Source organism: Macrotis lagotis, chromosome 1 (genome assembly GCF_037893015.1).
Source record: "Macrotis lagotis isolate mMagLag1 chromosome 1, bilby.v1.9.chrom.fasta, whole genome shotgun sequence".
Classification (NCBI taxonomy): Eukaryota; Metazoa; Chordata; class Mammalia; order Peramelemorphia; family Peramelidae; genus Macrotis; species Macrotis lagotis.
This window is the reverse complement of record NC_133658.1, coordinates 684,201,480-684,222,474: the sequence shown is the minus strand read 5'-3', so window position 1 is coordinate 684,222,474 and position 20,995 is coordinate 684,201,480. Positions and strand designations below refer to the sequence as shown.

The following is a 20,995-nucleotide window of genomic DNA, read 5'->3' as shown; positions in this document are numbered from 1 at the left end:
CACCTCTCATTTTTCCTCTACATATTTGAACTTGATTATTAAGTTATTATTGATCATCTTTTTTTCCAAGAAAAGAATTATCTATGTTAGTGGATAATGGCAAACATAAATGATCCAATATTGTACAGGATATCCTCAGGCAGGGATAAATATTAGAAGTTAACATAAATTGAGAAAGACTGAATCTCTTCTCCCAGTAAGAAAGAGGGAGAAAAGGATGTCTGTGTTCTGTGTCACCTCTTTTTTGTTTTTTTTCTTTTTATCTCCTCTCAGTGCAAGAGGAGCAAGAGTTGGGTTGGATGGCATGAACTGGGGAGGTTCAACTAAACTTGTAGAAGGCCGAGATATGCAGCCTTTCACATTAGTTTGAATCTTTTATGTTGGTCTTCACTGGCCTCCAGTATAAATAGTAAATGTGTGGTAAGCTAAATAGCTGTCTTTCAGGGACATTTCTGCTTTTAGAGTGTTACCTGTCCAAGTAGAAGAGGTAACAACCCAGTATGTATATGCAAACATTCAAATCTTGAATTTAAAATGAGGAGACTATCATTTCATGTGTTGTGCATACCTTATGCCATGAGCATGTGCATCACCTTTGCTGAGTACATTGTGGACCTTCTTCTGACTTGACTTGAATTTTGATGGCCTAAAATTACTTCACACAGTGCCTGGTGCATAGCTGGTACTTAATAAATGTTTTTGATTGACTATAAAATTCCCAGGCACCAAGAATAAGGATACGAATTTCTGCAGCCTCAGTTTTTTTTAATACTTCATTTAGTTTAATTGTTTGCTTCTGTTTATCTTTCAGCCTTTTCACACAAACTAGGCATAGCTTTTCTTTTTTTGTTGTTGTAAAGCAATAGGGTTAAATGACTTGCCCAAGGTCATACAGTTAGTAGGTATCAAATGTCTGAGGCTGGATTTGAACTCAGGTCCTCCTCACTCCAGGGTCCGTGCTTTTATCCACTGTGCCACCTAGCTGCCCCAGGCATAGGCTTTCAAAGTGTTTGGGTGGGCCCTAACATGGGAGGCGGGTTTCTTCAAGGTTTCTGTTTACTATACTTCAAAATAATAATTACTAACATTTATGAAGTATTTTGAGTTTTTGAATCATATTTTACCTATTTTAATCCTCACAACAACCAACCCATTGAATTAAGCATCATTATTTCCATTTTATAAATGAAAAGGCTGAGGCTTGAGAGAGAGGTTAAGGGACTTGCTTGTGATTACCACAGTAACTGTCTGAGGCAGGATTTGAAGTTAGGTCTTTCAGCACTCTATCCATTATACCACTAATTGCCATCTCCCATTTTGAAAAAGTAATAGATTAGATTTTAATAATAGCTATTTAGAATTGTTTATATAAACTACCTTCCAAGGTTAAGATGCAAAGTGTCAAAATTCATCAGAATTTCCCAATAAATAAAACAACTGCCATAATCTTTCCTCTAGAACCCTTTTCTAGGCCTTCTCATTTCTGTCAAAGGACCATCATCCTTCTAGCCTTTCAGGTTCAGAACCTCAGCATTATCTTAAGTTCTTCACTCTTTTTTACATATCTTATCAGTTGCAAAGTTTTGTGATTTTTTTTTTCTTTCTGCATAATATTTGCCACATCCATCCCTTTCTCTATGCTCTCAGAGTCAGCAAAGTTCAGCATTCCTTGCCTTGGCTATTAGCTAATAAATACATTTTATTAACTTCTTGGTCATTTTATCTGTTCAAAATACTTATAGAGATTATAACATTTAATGAGGCAATACTTATAAAAATTAGTTTGCTTTTGATATGTATCGTTTTACATAAAGTAGTACTTTCTGTACAAAAAGAAAATCTCAAATTTAATGGTATAGTTGATGTTATATATCTCTTACATCAGCAATGTGTACTTTGGTTGGAATGTATGTCTTTTCTTTCTTAATTTTGCAAAGTAAAGATTATTTTATTTCCAAATTCAGGCAGCTGCTAGAGAGGAAATCCTTGCCAATGGAGGAAGCCTGTCACATCATCATGGAGGTAATAATTTTGCTTAGAATTCGTAACATTCCCAATTTGTAAGTGCCTTTTTACTAAATAGTTCTATTTTTTTTATGTTCGTGATAAACTTAAAAAAAATATTGATTGGAATTTCTTTAGAAATATTAAATTGATTGCATAGAGGTATTTTATGTAGAAAAATTATTATTATCCTTTAAGGTAGTTCCATTTACAAAGGAATTTACACACAAAACTACTCCTAGCTACATAAGGCAATTATTATCATCTCCATTTTACAGATGAGGAAACTAAGTTTCAGAAAGGACAATAACCTGTTGTTTAATTTCAAGATCAGTGTTCTTTTTTTTAAAAAAATTACTTTAGCTTCCATTGAAATACAGATTGTATGAGATTGTAAACTTATCCATAAATTTTTTTGTCAGTTATTTACCCCTGAGTTGTCTATTGTTTTCAAAATATTAGTATTAAAATCATTTTGCCTGGCAAAATCATAACCCTTTTTGAAAATAATCTTTGTATTTACCATGAATTTGTTATCATTGCCTTTAATGACATAATTGTAATGAATATCTTACTCTTTTGAATCTATTTTTTTATTTTTTCATCATTTTTTCAGACTCATTTTTTCTGATATAGCAGTATATTATAATGATGCATATACCATGATTTGATTAATCATTCTCCAGTGCTCAGTCACTTACATTTTTTAGGATTTTGATATTAAAGAGAATGATGAATAATGAAGGGAGTCTGATCCCTATTAAACAAACAGAAAGTTACCTTCAGTCCAATTCATGTTACTTATTGAAGACACATAGTTTTGAAATAAGAGGATCTATCCCAGTTTATAATGGAAAGTTACTCCTATTGTCTTTTGAATACCCACTGGGGAAATATTATTGTACTGCCAAGACATAGGTTGGAGAGGAGAGGCATCATGATGCTTCCAAGTATACAGCAATAAACTGAAGAGCATAATGATGTTCATTTGAAAATACTTTCTTATGCTTTCCTTTAGAAACTATTTTTAAAATATTTCCTTTTTAATTATATTCTTGTACAAATGGAAAGCAGCCTCTTAGTTTTAGAAAGAAAAGAGATTTTTGTGAATAAAAGTTGTAGTGTTTATGAAAATTGATTCTTGATTTCTCTGTTTCTAAAATGGAAGTTTGGCTAAAAGAAATTATCCTCAAATTTTTGACATTTTACTGTACTCTTCACTATTTTATTTAAGAGGACTGATAACATATATCAAAGTGAGCTCTTTCTTTCTTGTCTATTCTATATTGTAAGTGCTTAGGAATATTAGAATGATCAAAAGGTATTCCCAGAATTGAGGAAAAGAAAGGAGTAGAGATAACAATTTCTTTCAAAGTATAGAATCTGCTTTGTAATAAACCAAGAACCAATCCCTAATTTTGCTATTATGTTGCAATTTTAGTCTTATGCATTCATAAAAATTGTGTGTCACTCAACATTTACAGAGGTTTAGATTTTAACCCCATAAATTATTTAAAATTTTTCTCCAAGCTGTATGATTATTTAGAAAACTGTTTCACTAACAGACTATATTATTAGACTAAGAAGCAGTTTTTTGGTTTTTATAACAGAGAAGTTTAGGAATATTTTCATGACGCATATTTTATGAGTATATATGCCAAAGTTTTGTTGGATATGTGTTAATTTCAGTAACATTTATCTTCATGAGTATGGAAATAATAGATAATTTATTTACTGATGTAGCTACAAGTAAGCTATTCTTCATCTTCCAAGTGAAGATAAATGCCAAAGCAAAATTGTTTCATGTGGTAGTATAAACAATGTAATCTTGAAAACATTTCATGTCCTTTAAGCCAAGTTAAACAGTAGTTCAACCATGTTATATACATTGGAATAAATTTATTTTGTTGTCTAAAGATAAATATTAAATTGTCTCTGTCTTTTTATTCAAAATATTACCTAATAAGAATTATAAATGACATTTATGTAAGTTCTTTGTTGTTTGCAAAATACTTTACATTAATTACCTTATTGAAATTTCCCAACAATCCTATTAGATAGCTACTACTGGTTTTATTTTATAGATGGGTGAAAAAAAATTTTAAAATGACCTGCCCAAGGGCCACTTAGCTACCTTAGTGAGCTATTTTCATGGCAGGTTTTTCTGGCCCTTCTCTAACATGGTGGTGTTACACATTAGAGTGATGAGCTTTGCAGTTTTTGTTTAGTAGACCAGGCAGTCTGGAAATGTTATGTTTTCTTTCTTTAAGCATGAAATTACTGTGCCTTAGGGTTATGTAAAAAAGGAACTTTGCCATAAAATTCATTTTTTTCAAAGTATTTTATGAATGAGTCAGGTGCTTATATAGTGAATGGATTTAGACTAGAAGCCTCTACTTCACTCTAGTGCATTACCCATACATATATCATGTTTTCACATATCAGTTATCGATATGAATGATCTTGTTTTATGGTTATTTTGTACTGACAACCATTTTGGTTTGGATTCGTATTTCACAGAGTTATTAATAAAATGACTGGAAGTCATTAGAATTACAGTAAAATTTCCTGTGTAAAAAAACTTGTTTTCAGGTCTCAGTTGATTGTTTACCTTTTTGAACATTATGATACATTTGGGTATAAGGAAATAATTTAGTTATACATTGGAGGATGTTTGTAGTAGATTTGTTACTATTTAACCAGTAATTTCTCAAGAAAGGATTTTTATTCCTTTTAATACATTGAGAACAACCTTTTCTTAAATATTTATTATTGTTTAGATTGTAATGAAATAATGTAGTTACCAATATGAAAGCATGGGAATATGTAAATATGTATAGATTCCTGCTTCCTTGTCTTGCTTTAAAAATTAAGTAAATCTGAATCTACTTGGAATATACTTGAAAAACTTTTCCTTTTCATTATTTAGGGCATTTTTTCAAATTTTATGAAAGGTTTGTTGCTCTGTATAAAATGAAAGTGATATAATTACTACTAGCTCAGCTTTAAGAGCTTAATTAGTCAGATTGTATGTGCCATGTAATTGTTTCTTGGAAAAGTAGACTTTTTCTCAAATATACATGGGAAAATGTAGATATTGATTTAAAATGAAATTAACACCAAAGAAGTAAAAAGAAGTAGTGCTTCCCCTCACACACACCCCAAAAGCACCAGCCATTTCAGTATTATTCTTTAGTTTAATGTCCACATGATCTCCTGTAACTCTTCTGCTTTAAAAACAGAAATAAATATCTTATGTTTACTGAGTGGCTTCATCCCAAACTTTTGGGTTTATTTTCTTAAACAAAAACTAAGAAGTAAATCAATATACTGTATTTTATTCTAACTACTGAGGAAATAGATTCAGTTTAATTTGAAAGGCATTGAAACAGAGTAAGAGATTTATCTGTCATCCATTAATACTTTTTTCTCAATCTATTAGCAACAGTGCTGTCCTTTTCTATATGTAGAAGAAGCACTGAATTCTTGTTACGCCACTAGAAATAAAACTACTATTAGAAAACCAATTTTAATAAACTAATTATTTAAATCTAAAAATTATTAGCAATTTTGTAGTTAAAATTCTAAATGTACATTGTTCTTCAGTATTACTATTTGTGTATTCATTTTAATGTGTAATGTGTTCTATGAAATAACAAATAACTTAAAACAGAAAATATTCATGCTGATTTTGATTTTTAAGTAGCAGGGACTGATAGTTAAACAGATAAACTGTTGAATATTACTCATCTGGAAGGAGAACTTTATTTTTAACTGCATGGCAAGGTTTTACATAATGTGTCATAAACTTCTCAGAATTAACCTCATAGTATCCTCTTTATTTACTGACCTTCAGCCCTGTCATGACATTCTAAGTGCCACTTTTGAGAAGTAGGGTTGGGGGTTGGGAGAATATTGATGCAATTTCTCTTGTTGTGTTTGGCCTGTAATTGTGATTAATAACAGTTGCTTTCACTATCTGGAAACAGACAGGCTGGTTTGTCTGCCTACAATCATGCTGTGATAAATGGAGCTATTTTAACTCTGGTTTTGTGTATCAAAGAAAACAGATGTAGTCTGGGACTTGAGGCTATAGGAAACATAAAGCCTGCTAACAATCTTCATAGAGCTCGTTTTTGTAAATGAAGAACTGGTCAGTTTAAACAACAAAGTTTATACTAGAAGTGTACTTAGTTTATGACTAGGTTTTTAAATTATTAGTCTTCTAAAACTGGGCAGAAAATTTATTGCCAAGAATAGGAAATTTTCATAAAACATGAACCAAATAGTTGTGTTAAAATATTCTCTGCTCTCTTGTTTTTGAATTATAGTTCAAAAGTTGCATTTAAAAAAAAACACAGGCAACCAGTGGATAATTCCCTGTCCCTAAATCATCTCCTTTGGATTAATATATTGGATATAATTGATATTTCATATAATCTTTCCTGTTGATCAGAGAAAATTAGTAGAGATAGACTTTCCATCTTCTTTGACATAAAGATAACAAAAAGTTTTAAAGCAAGAAGAGAATATCAATGATAAATGACAGTCATCACTTTTTTGTGCAATTTCTTATAATGAGAATTCACCACCTTTATTTCTTATCTATTTCTACTACATTTTATATTTAATGGATTTTGGGAGGTTTGACCTGACCTGAGTAACCATTAGGAGAGTTTTTCTGGGGAGTGACAATCTGTGTTGTGTAGCAACAAGAGAGTGTGAATGAGAGTATGCTGTGCATGCTATTTCTCTCCTTTTGTTACACTTTGCCAATCATAGTGTTAGCTTCCTTGAGTGAAAAGCAGGAGATCTGACCTGTCTCATCTGTAAAAAGAACAGTACATCCAGTGAATGGAAAAAAGAGCACTTTTTTCCTCTCCACAAAGACAAGGGAAGCCTGTCCCTATTGTGAATAAGACTGACCATTTATAGAAAGGCTATTTGAACTTTGAACTTTGAGAAGTGCCTACAGTACTGTAAGGATATTATAATTGAATTCTCATAACCTTTCAAGCAGGGCTGAGGAGTTAACAGATCATTTCTGACCTGTGAAAAGTCAGTTCATGTGTTCTAAATTATGGCCTAATGTGATCATCATCTCTAGTGAACTCAAAAAAAAGTTATGCCATGTATATTATATGGTGCATTTTCATTGTCTCATTTGGAAAGATGACTATATTAGTCAATTTTAATAGAAGCTAGATTCAGTTTTTTTAATTAGTCACTAACTCTTGGAAATTATTAGTATTCAAATGAAGTTATCATATATTTACCAATTTCTGAATGAAGCTTGTACATAATTATTACTGTCCTAAAAAATATTATTAGACTTCATGAAGCCTAAAGAAACTTGGAAGTCACAGCCTAGGCCAATGAGTTGCCACAGTAAAAACATATTGACCCAATGGGGCAAATTATTCTTTCTCTCAGTAGGATGAGTCTTGGAAACAGTGAAATCAAAGATTTTGAATTTTTAAAGTAGAACTAGGAGCTAGAAGCTCTCATCATTTCCTACTCATCCTCCTTGTAGTAGCTGCGTGGCATTTTTGCTTCCTTAACAGGAGTTAATTTACCACTGTAATTGGTATGCTAGAGGCATGTGAAACAGCTATGGGAAAAGAAGTTTAAGGAAATTGAGGAAGGAGGAATCTTAGTTGACTAAAGCTGCAGGAGTACAAATCTTGGATCTTAGTTACCTGTTTTGACTGAGAGTCAAAGCTCATAGTGAGAAATATCATTCATCTATTAACTTAAGAAATGTCAAAATTTAGAGATGAAGCTTCAGATAAGTTATATAACTCCATTTAAAATCTGAAACCATATCCATTTGTATTTATTCTGATAATTTTGATGGAAAGGTGATGGAAATATTTATGCCTTTGCCTATAGCAGGCATTTAATCAATACTAGTTGAATTGAATTTGAAGAAATTGAAATTTTTTAAAGGAGAATTTCTATTCTGATCTGGCTTTATTTATTGCAATACAGTATCTAGCATAAAAAGCACAATATCCAAAATAGAATATTAACTTACATATTATTGCATGTTATCCTTCTTTTGTTGTTGTTTGGTCATTTCAGTTGTGTCCAACTCTTTGTGACCCTATTTGGGGTTTTCCTTGAAAAACTACTAACTAGAGTGGTTTGCCATTTCCTCTTCCAACTCATTTTACAGATGAGGAAACCAAGGCATACAGAGTTAAGTGACTTCCTTAGAGTCACATAGCTAGTAAGTGTCTAAGGCTGTTTTTGAACTCAAGAAGATAAGTCTTTCTGATCCTAGGCCCAGCACTCGATCCACTACATCACCTAGCTGCCCCTGATCTCCTTTATTGTCTTTTAATTCTTAAGGGTCAACATAAACTATTTTTTAAACATAATCTACATTATGTTTACACCCCCACAATGTAGTAATGAATAATAGCTCCCAATTCATATAGCACTTTAAGATATACAAAATGCTTTAAATACATTTTCTCATTTAGTGCTCATATGAGGTAGGCACCATAATCATTTCATTATACAGATAAGAGCTAAGTCCCAAAGATGTTAAATTAGTCCAAGATCATTCAGCTATTATTCCTGACTCCCTAGCTATCCCCCCCACACACACACAGTGCCTGTAGTTAGAGGTTAATTCTGTTCATACCTTCTCCATTCTTACCTAGCCTTCTCTCATACTGATCCTAAAGGAATTATTACTGTTGATAGAAGTTGGGGAGTTACACTTTTAAGCTCACAGCCTCTGGATTTGCCTCAATAAACAGAAGACCATTTTTCTCCCCATCATTCTCATCCTTTCTCATTGTCCTTATTCCCTTGTAATGTTTTTAGTTACATAGACTGTATGCAAGAGGTGAGGTGGGGTGGGATGGAAATAAAAGCTTAAATGGCCCTCCATAGTAACACTTCTAAAACCTTTCATTCCTTCTTAAACTTCCCTAGGGGTCCTCCTTCCCCTACCCTCTTATCTGAGAACCTTGCCTCATATTTTACAGAAAAATAATTGAGACCATTCATCAGGAGCTCCCTCTTCTTCCCTCCTCCTCATCTCCTTTTACTCAGGTGACTTCTGCCACTTTCTCTTCCTTTACTCTGTGTCACATGATGAAGTGGCCTTCTTCTTTACCAAGGCTAACCCCTCTATCTGCTCAGGGGATCCCATTTCATCTCCTCTGCTCCAAATAAGTCCCTTCTGTCAACCTCATGCTCACTTATCTTTAATCTCTTCCAGTCTATTGGCTTCTTTTCTACTGCCTGCAAAAATGGACATGTGTCCTCTATTTTCAAAAAACCCTCACCTGATGTTCAGTCCTAATATTGTCCAATATCTCTTCATGCTCTTTATAATCCAGCTTCTTGAAAAGGCCATCTACCATATGTACTCCCAGCTTTCTCTTCTCACAATGTCTTCTTAACCCTTACAATACTTCTGATCCCCCCCCCCAAAGCTACTCTCTCCAAAGTTACCAATGATCTCTTAGTTGCCAAAGTCAATAGCCTCTTCTCAATATCTTCAGTTTTTGATTTTTGTTGATCACTCTCTCTTCCTTGATACATTAGGTTTTTAGGATACTGCTACTCCCCTGATACTACTCTTTAGTCAGCCAGTATCCCATTAAGGTTACCCCCTGATGATTCTCAAATCTACCTATCTTGCCCTGACCTCTCTCTGTTGATCTCCAGTCCATCATTTCTAACTGCCTTTTATATATTTTGAACTGGCACTCCATTAGACATCTTAAACTCATGATCAAATTTGAACTCAATAGCTTTCCCCTTAAACCCACTTCCATTTTGAATCTCTTGCTTGGTGTATGGGGCACCATCATCCTCCCAGCCCCTCAGGTTCACAACCCAGGGTCACTATCACTTACTGCTCTGTGATCAAGAACTGTCAGCTTCACCATTGCAGTATCTCTCCACTATATTTCCTTCTCTCTTCTGATAACTGTTACCATCTTGGTTCAGGCCCTTATCACCTCATGCTTGGTATAGTGAAACAGCCTGCTGGTAGTTCTGCCTGGCTCAGGTCTTTTCCTACTCTAATCCATTCTTCATTCAGCTGGCAGAATGACTTTTCCTAAAATGAGGAATGATCACGTCACACCCCTATTCAGTAAACGCCATTGACTCCCCAATACCTCTATGGTCAAAATACAAAATACTTTGGCATTCACAAATGACATAATAAAATTGGGAGTTGATTTTCTGAAAAAAATTAATAAAATAGATAAGATGTTAGTTAATTTGATTTTTTTAAAAGAAGAAAACCAGATTACTAATATCAAAAATGAAAAAAGGGAGATATAATTAAGGCAATTATTGGGAGCTATTTTGCCCAGTTTTGTACCTGTAAAACTGACAATCTAAGTGAAATGGATGAATGTTCACAGAAATATAAATTGCCTAGATTAAAAGAAGATATAGAATACTTAAATAACCCTGTCATAGAAAAAACAACCCTGTCAAAGAACAAAGCAACTCCTTAAGAAAAAAATCCCAGGACTAGATTTCATTCCATTGTATAAATTATTTGGAAAAATAGGTAATGACAGTCTTACCAAATTCTTTTTTTTGACACAAATATGACACTTAAACCAGGAAGAGCAAAAACAGAATAAAAACTATCAATTTCCTTAATGAATGTTGAAGCAATAAATTTAAATAAAATATTAGCAAGGACATTACGGTAATATGTCACAGTTATTGTACACTTTGACCAGGTGGGATTTGTGCCAGGAATGCAAAGTTCAGTATTGGAAGAAATTATCAGCATAATTGACTGTATCAAGAGGCAGAAAAGACTTTTGACAAAATACAACACTCATTTCTGTTAAAAAAAAAAACATTAGGAAGCATGGGAATAAATGGATCTTTCCTTAAAATGATAAGTTGTACATATCTAAAACCAACCGCAAGCATTATCTGTAATGGGGATGAGTTAAAAACTTTCCAAATAAGATCAAGTTGAAGTAATGATGCCCATTATCACCATAATTTTTTTTACATGTACAATCTTGTTAATTCCATGTTAGTCATTTTGTACAAGAAGACTCAAATAAAAAATGAAGAAAGTGAAAATAGTATGCTTCAGTATATATTCAGACAATTTTAATTCTTTGTCTGGAGGTATATAGTACACTTGATTAGTTCTTTCGAATTGTCTTGTATCATTTAATTGCTGAGATGAGCTAAGTCATTCATAGTTCTTCATTGTACAGTGCATACAACATTCTGCTTCTGCTCACTTCACATCATTTCATGTAAGTCTTGTCAGATTTTTCTGAAATCATCTTGCTTATCATTTTATAGCATAGTAATATTCCATCATAATCATATGCCACAGCTTGTTTTAACCATTTCCCAATTGATAAGTATCCCTTCGATTCCTAGTAAACCACAGAAAGATCTGTTATAAATAATTTTGTACAAATAGGTCCTTCCTTACCCCCCTTTTTATTTTACCATTATTCTTCATTCTTGTACTAGAAATGCTAGCCTCTAACAATAAGAGAAGACAAAGAAATTGAAGGAATTATAGAATAGGAAATAAACAGTTATCACTCTTTGCATATAATACAATATGAGGTTATACTTAGAGAATCCTAGAGAATACTAAAAAAATTAGTTGAAAAATTAACTCTTTTAGCAAATCTGTAGTCTCTGCTCCTTGTGGAGGCTTGTTGGATTTCTTAAGTTTGGGTTCTGAGCTGCATTCAGGCTAAAGTCAATTGAATATCTATACTGTCTAGTTACCAGTATGGTGACCCTAGAAAGCCACTAGGATGCTACCTGAGGAGGGACAAACTGACCCATGTTAGAATAAGAAAGCACTTTCTGCAACAGTCAACTAAAATGAGTGGCTGTTGTACTTTCAAAAAAATTTTTTAATGAGTATTTTTCCTCATGTATTAAGCAAAAAAGCAGCATATTGGTCATAAATTTGATGATCCTTGTTATAGTCTTTTATAATCAATACAGCTGTATGTATTACAGTGGGACAGCATGAGTTATTCAGTAGCAAGAATAAAAATATATGCAGTTTATAGCTGGAAAACTTATCTACAACTCTCAGACTGTGATGGCACTGGTATTTTATGTCCCCAGAGATACTGGATTTGTTGTCTTGATGAAGTGATGTCATGGACATCAGTAGTATAAAAGAAGTTGAATGATTTAATAAATCCAGTATGATTTTTAAGCTCATTATCATCTTACCACCAAGTCTCATTCATATTGACTCTCAATCCTATTCTCATTTTTCTTAAAGGTTAACCATTAGCATCTTTCATTTGATGGATCTATTGGCTAATGTCCAGCTTGTACTTCCAAGCAAAGACAGTGTTTTATGGCATGAACAAATGTTTGGGTTAAAAACTCTCTGAGGAAATGTCAGCTCTTCATGTGGGTCAAGAAGCAGAAGCTTCCCATTATTCTTTGCTTCTTTCTCATTAGAACCTACCCAGTTCCAAAATACTACTCTCAAAAGTTAACATCTATTGGTGTGAAATTATGTAGCTCTTTAAAAAAAAAACACCCAGGTATCTACATTGAATTGAATGGTCAGTTACATAAGACAGTTTTGAACCATAGGTTCTTTCATCCATTATAAGTTCATTTACCACTTTTTTTTTGACAATATTTGAGATTGAGTGGGTAAAGCCAATGTGGGAGGATAAAGATAAAGGAGTAACCAGGATAATAAAACTACAAGTACAAAAGACCTGTACTTTGGTTCAGTCCTATTTCTTTGTTTTTCTTTGTCACATGTAGTTCAAGGACCCATTTCATTCTTTGTTTTTCTATAAGTGAATTTTGCAAGAAATTACTTTCCAAAATCTTATTTTCATCTAACAACCAATAGTCATTGATTCAAAATATTTTAATATGATTAGACTACAGTATTATCAAAGGCTTAGACCCAGAGAGCTGACTTATTCAAGGTTATGTGTGTAATCCTACTCTACAGTTAACTATTTGTTATTTTAAAAAAGGAAGTTATAGGTATTGGTACCTAGATTAGCATATTTGTAAGTGATATTGCATTGTGTATGTATATGTGGGTGTGTATATCTATATCTATATATCTCCATCTCTATCATCCATCTATCTATCTATCTATCTATCTATCTATCTATCTATCTATCTATCTATCTATCTTATAATGCCAGATTTGAGGACCTTGAGTCATAGCTACATTTTCAATGGCAGACTTCCCTAGAATTACTAGAATTATTCCCATGTAGAAACTAAATCAGAAGTCATATGAGGTCAGTAGGTCACACACAATTAACCTGTTTATAATGGTTTCACAAAGGCTGTGTTTCCTGTGAATATGAATTTACAATTTTATGCTGTAATAGTCTCATTAAAAGAAGGTTGTGGCATTGGATAGATTATCTTCATTTAGGTCACTTGGGTTTGTTATATCCCCTAGTGTTTGAGAGCTATTTAGCAACTTCTTTCAAAAATTCCTTCCTGGGGTAGCCAGGTGGTACAGTGAATAGAGCACTGGCCCTGGACTCAGGAGGACCTGAGTCCAAATTTGCCCTCAGACCCTAGCTGTGTGACCTGGGGCAAGTCACTTAACCCCATTATCTTGCAAAAACCAAAAGAAAAAATTCCTTCTTCACATGGTGTGTCATTGGGAGAGAGGTGATTCTCACATCTTAGTGCTTAAAATTTCATGGCATTCTTTAGCTCCACTGTGTATACACTATAATTAGCCCCTTTCTGAATATAAATTCTTCCAGTCTTTAAGTAGATATATCCTTCATGTTATAGAAAGGATTTTCAAAAAACCATTATTCTTATTCATTATCATCTTCAGGTAATTAGAACATAATACCATTTTCCTCATTTAAAATAATAGATCTTCCTTGGTGACTTAAAAAATAATGCTTAAAAAAAATGCTTAGCCAAGAGACCAAACATGAGGAAAACATATTTCAGTCATCCTTTGATTTTAGCCTTTTATTTGTGTTTTGCTTCCTATTTACTCTGGTAATTGCAAAAAATGTGACCTTACAAGTTGTCTAAGCTTATAAACCAAACCAGATCCTTTCCATGGATATAAGCTGGGATTTTTGACATCAGTTCAAGTCTTTCATGAGTGACAGCAGGAACTCACAGACCTCTGCCACCAAGGGGTTAAAATCTTCTATCACATGTGTTTATGAAGGGCCAAGGCTTTGCCTGCTGTACAGCTTTTTTTAACTTTCTAGTTCACTAATCAAATGTATGTTAGATTGATTATTGTAAAAGTATAAACCATAGAAAATTTGACAAGATAGATGTGTAAATTATCCCTCTGACAGAACTAATGATGCACTCCAAGCACCTTCTGTTTTCCAGCACTTGGTGAGTGACTTCATTAAATATGCAATGGCTGTTGGGTGGCTTCTCAGACGTTAGTTCAGCTCCTCATGGAATTGCATTATTACTAGAGGTGTAAAACCAGGCAGACAAGCTAGCTGTTGGGCATCCTGCTGAGGTTCTAATGTGCTCCATCTTGTTGGAGCAGTTGTTTGCAGTCTTTTCAGGACAATTACATCCATGACCACAGGACACATTCAGTGAAACTATATTACAGATAACAGTTAAGAATGGCATTGACTGTTCTTCACCTTTCTGACTGGAGCAGCCTGAATGTGAGGTAGAGTAAAGGGTTGCAAGTTGTTTGAACTCAACAGCTAAAGACCTGGTTTGTGGTATCATAACAAAATCCACAAATGAATCTGGGGAGCCCCCCCAAAACACAAACTTTGGAGCTGTTGAGAAAATTAGGGAAGGATCAGATAGATATATGTTCATTAATATGAATTTTTATAAGACCTAAGTAGTATATTTTTCTAATATTCACTCAACATATTTGTCCTTTTAAATTTTCTTACCAAATTTAAGGTTTTTCTTCTGTTGTACATTTTTTCCGTGCAGCACCATTGATGCTCTTTATTCCTTAGAGGCATAAACAAAAATATTCTGCTTTCCAGCAGTGTCCCTGTCATTTATTATTCTGATGACAGTTTGATGGTTACCCTGAGAACTGGGCACAAAAGATGGTTTGAGTTTAGCTTCAAATGGTATTTAAGGTTTCCAAAAGGCAGATGCTACAGTATATCACTGCAGCCTGATAAATGGGATTGCATTTTAGTATGACAGGCTGAATACTATATTGTCTTTAATGAAAGAATGGTGGCCATTCTGATTGACCTATTAAGTCACTCTTTTTGACTTTAGTTAATTAATGAATATCTGTAGAAAATGACCATTTAAATGATCATTCTCATTTAAGTTTGCTTTCTAAGTATTTTGCTAACTCAGTAAACTTCATTTATAAAATTTTTCCATATCCTTATAAAATATTTATAAAAAGTAGTACAAACATTCCTGGTAATTGTGTATTCAGGAGTGGGGAAAAAATTGGACATACTCTCTTACACAGATTTCATTTGTAAATATTGGGGGTGGGGGGAATTGCCCCTGCATAATTTATATTGCCAAACTCTCCTTTGTATTTAGAACAAATCAACAAGCTTTCTTTGGGGTTGGGGGCACAGGGGAGAAATGGGCTTTTCAGTTGATTACTTTTCCAGAATGTTTTTTAATTGTTGTGGTATCAAAATTCGATGCCATCAATATTCTGATAAGTTTGTAGGGGAAATATGTTATTCAAGACTATGGAAATGTCTGGAAGTAATTTGGTATCATCCTCAGTAAAGTCTATTTTTCTAAAAAATTAGATTTAAGTCAGCTCCTAAAATTTTCTAGTTTTTGTGCTATCCATTCCTTTTTTGTTAGAAACTATCTCTTTAAATGAGGTCAACTAATTCATGTGGAATACACTATTTAAGACAGCTTTATCCTAAAATCACTTAATTAAAATTTTGGTGTATTTTAATAGTTAAGTTTTAAGAAGCTGATTTCTTAAGAAATAAGACTTTACATTTTGTTATTTGTAAAAAGACCCTTAATCTCAGCCTAAATTTCATCTCCATTTCATAGTTTATAGAGGAAGGAGACAGTGTGGAACACAGGCTTCCTCTGGGAATACATTGAGCTTAATGAGCTTGATAGTCTGCTGGGCTCAATAAATCAAATAAAGCAAAACATTTCTCATTTTTGAATAAAAGCATTTATCACACAGTGTTTGTTCATTCGTGGTCACAAGATTGATTGGCTCCCAGCATTGTGGTGTATATTGAAGCATTTTTGATTTTGTTTTTCCAGTGGGCAAGTTGCGGAAGCAGTGGCTGAAGGAAACTATCTCCGATGTCGGCTTTGGAGTCCTGAAGTCTGTCAAGGAATATGTGGACCCTAATAACATCTTTGGAAACAAAAACCTTTTATAAATTCGTTATTCTCTGATATACTTTAAAAAAAAATCACATACAAATGCTTTTTTTTTTAGTCTACGACTATATGGTTATCCCAGTAATCAGATATATCATGGACTATATGGGGGGGGGGGGTATTTTGTTTATTGGTTTAAAGAAAATCTTTTATTCTTGAGTTTTGCTTTGTTTGTACATCTGTGGGTTGACAGGTGGTGTTCCTAAATCTCTAGCACTGTAAGGGGCATCAGTTTACAACCAACTTGGAGATACAAGTCATTCCAAGTTTTAGTTAAGCAGCAAAGAGCTTATGGTACTAATTTCTGTGGGAGATCAACCAGCTGTTTTGTGTTGAAGCTTCCCCTGTCTGGAGAACAAAGACTGGTTTTGGTATCATTTAGTGAACTGATTATCCAGCTTCCTTTTAGAAGTAAGTTTCTGTCCTTTTAGAAGTAAGTTTCTTGGAGGCAGATAACTAGAGAATGAGGGAACATTTCTCTGTAAAGGTTTTTTCTTTCTTTCCTTTTTTTTTTTTTAAAGAGAGCAGTCCTGAATGGGAGGGGTCATGAAGGAATAATTATTACTGAATGAATAAAGGTAGCCTAGCATTGTAAAAGGTGCACTGAATTGTGTAAGGGGTTTTAGCCTTCATTTTCCTTTCTAATTATTTTAAAAAATCTTAAACCTTGAATTGGTATACAAATTATACTGTTACAGTACCCTTTTTTTTCTTTGAATGTCTCTGTTTATACGGAAGTCTGAGTTGTATTTGTATCATTGGGATAATCTATTGTAATATCCTGGTTCATTCATCATACGTTTTGTATAGAAAAAGCTGACTTATTGCTCATATTGTATGTGAAGAACAGGTTTACCATAAAATGAATGCCTTCATCCACCTTGTAGTCCTGATGTATCTGGTTTCACTTTCTTATTGCTCAGATGCAGAAAAAGGAAAAAATTGTCTTCGGCAGAATGAGTGGTTTGGCTATTTAAACAATACTGTCTTAAGAAGCATTATTCAGCACTCTCTTTGAAAGTCTCAACAGTTTCAGTGCTGAAATCTTTTTATTAATCTATTCTGGATGACAAATTTTCATCTGAAGTTGAAGTTTTCAATTTAGTTTTTAATAATGGTTTAATGTCTTTATGAATTACTGCTTTAACCTAAACAGTAACCACAATTGTAATGTATAAAATACATATACCATAATCAAAGTTTGAAACTTCATATTTCTTAAATTGTAGGTCAAACATTAATCACATTTAGCAAACATTTTTACATTTAAACCTGGATCTTAAAAACAAGTGAATTGAAAACTTTGAATCACTGTCTTGTCAAGGTTCATGATTCACATTTTGAGATGGATTCTTTTCTTAATGCAATGCCTGACTTTTGATAATTTTTTTTTAATTAGTACTTGATCACATATAGCAGCTCAATGTGCAGACTATCCTTTAAAAGGACATACTGTCTGTCTAAGTAGCAGTGGCTCCAAAGTGTTTTTGGGCAGTTTGATACCTTTTATATCCATAGTAGCCTTAACCAGAAAAGTAAAAATTTACAATTTGAGAATATGCTATTTTTACAATTTCAAAGTGATTAATAATTTTTAACTGTTAAAATTGGCTTAAAATAAATGAATTTAAATCTCTAAGCAAATCAAAATCAAATATTTGTGTTATAGCAACAAAGATAATAATTGCTTTATTATAAAAACTGCCTGTCTTCATCAGCAATTTCTTTTTAAAAGAATGTAACTTTCCATCAGAACTCTTGTTTAAAACCCTAGGTTTTTGAAGCAGTTGGTGCTTTTTGAAGCAGTTTCTGAATAAAAATCACCTCTAAAATCCTACAGAATTTTATTAATCTATTCATAAAAATGAGTTAAAAGCAATCTCTGATGTAAGAATCTAAACATGAAATTAACGTGGTATTAATTGCCTATAGGAAATGTATGTATGTTTGTGTTTCCCAGTATATTTTGTTTTTATAAAACTTCTAAATTCACGAGTGAATCCAGTCTCTTGCATTTGATTGGTATAACATCCTTTCCCAGGGAGTTCATATTTCAACAACCTCAGAAATCTGCACTTAACATTAGGGAACTCTAATTTTTAACACCTTGAGGTTAAGTGCCCCTTATTCTATGTGAACCTTATGGAACACATGATTTGTCTCTGTTTTTCCTTTTCATGTATGCAAAGCTTCCCCACATAGCATTCTTTGACCCTGGTGATTGCTTATTATAGTTGGGAACCTGCCTGCAGGATCATTCTGAAATTCACCAATCTTTTATCAGTCCGGTTTCAAATAGATTTAGTCAATAAGAAAAACCTTCCCTTCACACATTTTGGAATGTGCCTCTGTACTTTAGAATACTGTGGAGGATTAAATTTACAAATGAATGCACAGAAAGCACTTACACTTTACCTCTTACCCTGAAGTAGCTAGATGTGATGTCTATCATGAAAACTGAAGTGAGGAAGATAGGGTTTTGTGAGATCATTTAATCCCGTTCTTTATGAGGTTTATACAGAGTACCTAAATCCCTTAACCTACATGATTTTCAGGGATTCACTGTGCTGACCTTCCTTTGCCTACTCAATCTTTTCAAGAAGTTGACATACATTTTACTAGATCATGTTTGGGTAAGGGTTTGCTGGGGACAGGAATATAACTTGCTGCTAATGTGAAATATTTGCATCAAATGCAAAGAACTGTGAAGAGGTATAATTTACAAATTATTGCCTTAATTTTTTTTTTGGCAGAGTTGTAAATAGATGATATTTTCTGCCTACAAAAGCTTTGGGTGTAATTTACAGTGTGTGCCTAAGTTGAATCTTTAGTGACATCTGAAAGAAATTTTGGGTTAAGTTTGATAATCAGGTCATGACATCTGTCATTGAAGATTTATTATGCCTAGAACTATATTTGAAGAGGAGGAAAAAGTCTTGAACTAATGCCTGATTAAAATCTTAAAGAGAATAAAGTTTCTCCATAAAAATTTACCAGACCATACTTATCAATAGTTATGTTTGAAGCATTTTTAATCTTCCTTTGGGAAAATTGTAACAAGCAAAAAAGTGCTTTTGCATTGTCCTTAAGTGACTGCCCTCCATCATTTGCAGGTGTTTTAGGGGAGTTTCCTATCTTAATGACGATCATATCCTACATTTTGCTCCATATCGTTTTCTCTTAAGTTTTCCTTTATTATATTTATTTGTAGTTATCACTGTTTAACTGTTGCTTCATTAGAGAAGCTACAATTTTCCAATTACAGCTTGGGCTCTGACCTATCTGTCCTGTTAAAGTAGATAAAAATGCTCATTTTCTACTATGTCTTAGGCCTATGATACAAGTAAAAAGGATATCAGCATTTAAAATTTTGATTTGCTTTCATTATCATGGGAGTTTTAGATATGTGACTTCATTAAAGAGATTCCTCACATGTTTGCATTTCCCTTCTCAATTTTCAAATCACATCAGTTTTTATTGGAATCTAGTTTTTGAGAAAAGCAGAGAGGAGTAGCAAGTGCAGGTTAGAATTTGAAATACTCAAAGGGGATATGTCATCCTTAGCTTTAGAGATATTTGGGTCTTGGCTTTGCTACATACATATATATATATATATATATGTCTTTTGTTCTCCCACTATTGCAAACAGATGTCTAGTTAATTGGTTTTTCTATGTTGCATTAAATTAAGTCATCCTAAAAAAATTACTGTACCTATATATGTGCTTATATGTACATATATTTAAATTCAGAAAGTATAAAAGGTTCTCTTAAACTGTTGAAATTAAGTGTCTGATATCAAGTATGTAAGTTGCATACTGAACTTTCTGCTACCTAAGCCAAACATAGTGTTTGTCTTTAGTGTGAGATTAACTGTAAAACAATTGTAAAAGATAATAGAAACTTATATTATTAATAAAAAAAAAGGACATGGGCTTAAAAAGAACTGTTTTTTTCCCTCCTCTGGATGTGTAAACCTTTTCAATGTTTTTTTTGGTATTTGATGGTTGTTTTTTTTCAATTCTGAGTTTTTTCATTTTCATTTTTCACTGATTTGAACTAGAAAATTTGTGGGTTATTTTAAATTAATAATATAGTTTGAAATTATTAAATCACTTAGACAGTTTCAATTAAATGTCTTCATTCCTTAATTTAAAAAATATTAAATACAAATAGAGCTCTAATCCTAGAATCAATTTCCTGTGGACCTGAGCCTGATAATTTTACTTCATGAGCAGCTGCATTCACCTTATATCCTCATATAATTAGTTCCTCTTATGTCTTCTTTACTGACTTCTTGATAAAGTCAGTCACCATTAACACCAATGATGGGAGCTCAAACCAAGGAACAATAGAATATTAAGTATTTTTATGATTGAAGGAACAAAAGACTTGCTTCTCTGTCCAATTTCTACTCCTTCCCTCCCCACCCAAAACAAGGAATGAATATTTGCAAGTAATGAAAATTACAAATATATTAGCAGAAGCATTAAACTTTTCGGAGGCACTAATGCCCTTTTAACTGAACGAGGTCTTGTATTGAAGGGAAAATGGAAAATCCTTTTCAGTACAGTAGATTTTCATTCAAAGACTATAACCTTATCATTTAATTTTAAAAAATGATTAGTTTGTTT

General features: G+C 33.0%; 1 protein-coding gene across 3 annotated transcripts in view; it reads left to right on the top strand.

The window, feature by feature from the left end:
* The window catches only part of AGPS (alkylglycerone phosphate synthase), a 156,582-nt gene extending 138,220 nt beyond the window's left edge, over positions 1-18,362 (top strand). For all 3 annotated transcript variants that reach the window (XM_074215634.1, XM_074215632.1, XM_074215633.1), the window contains exons 19-20: positions 1,965-2,022; positions 16,240-18,362. In XM_074215634.1, the coding sequence (XP_074071735.1) occupies positions 1,965-2,022; positions 16,240-16,361 (180 nt within the window). In that variant the 3' untranslated portion in view covers positions 16,362-18,362. The remainder of the gene's footprint in view (positions 1-1,964; positions 2,023-16,239) is intronic.
* Positions 18,363-20,995: the final 2,633 nt, after the last annotated feature.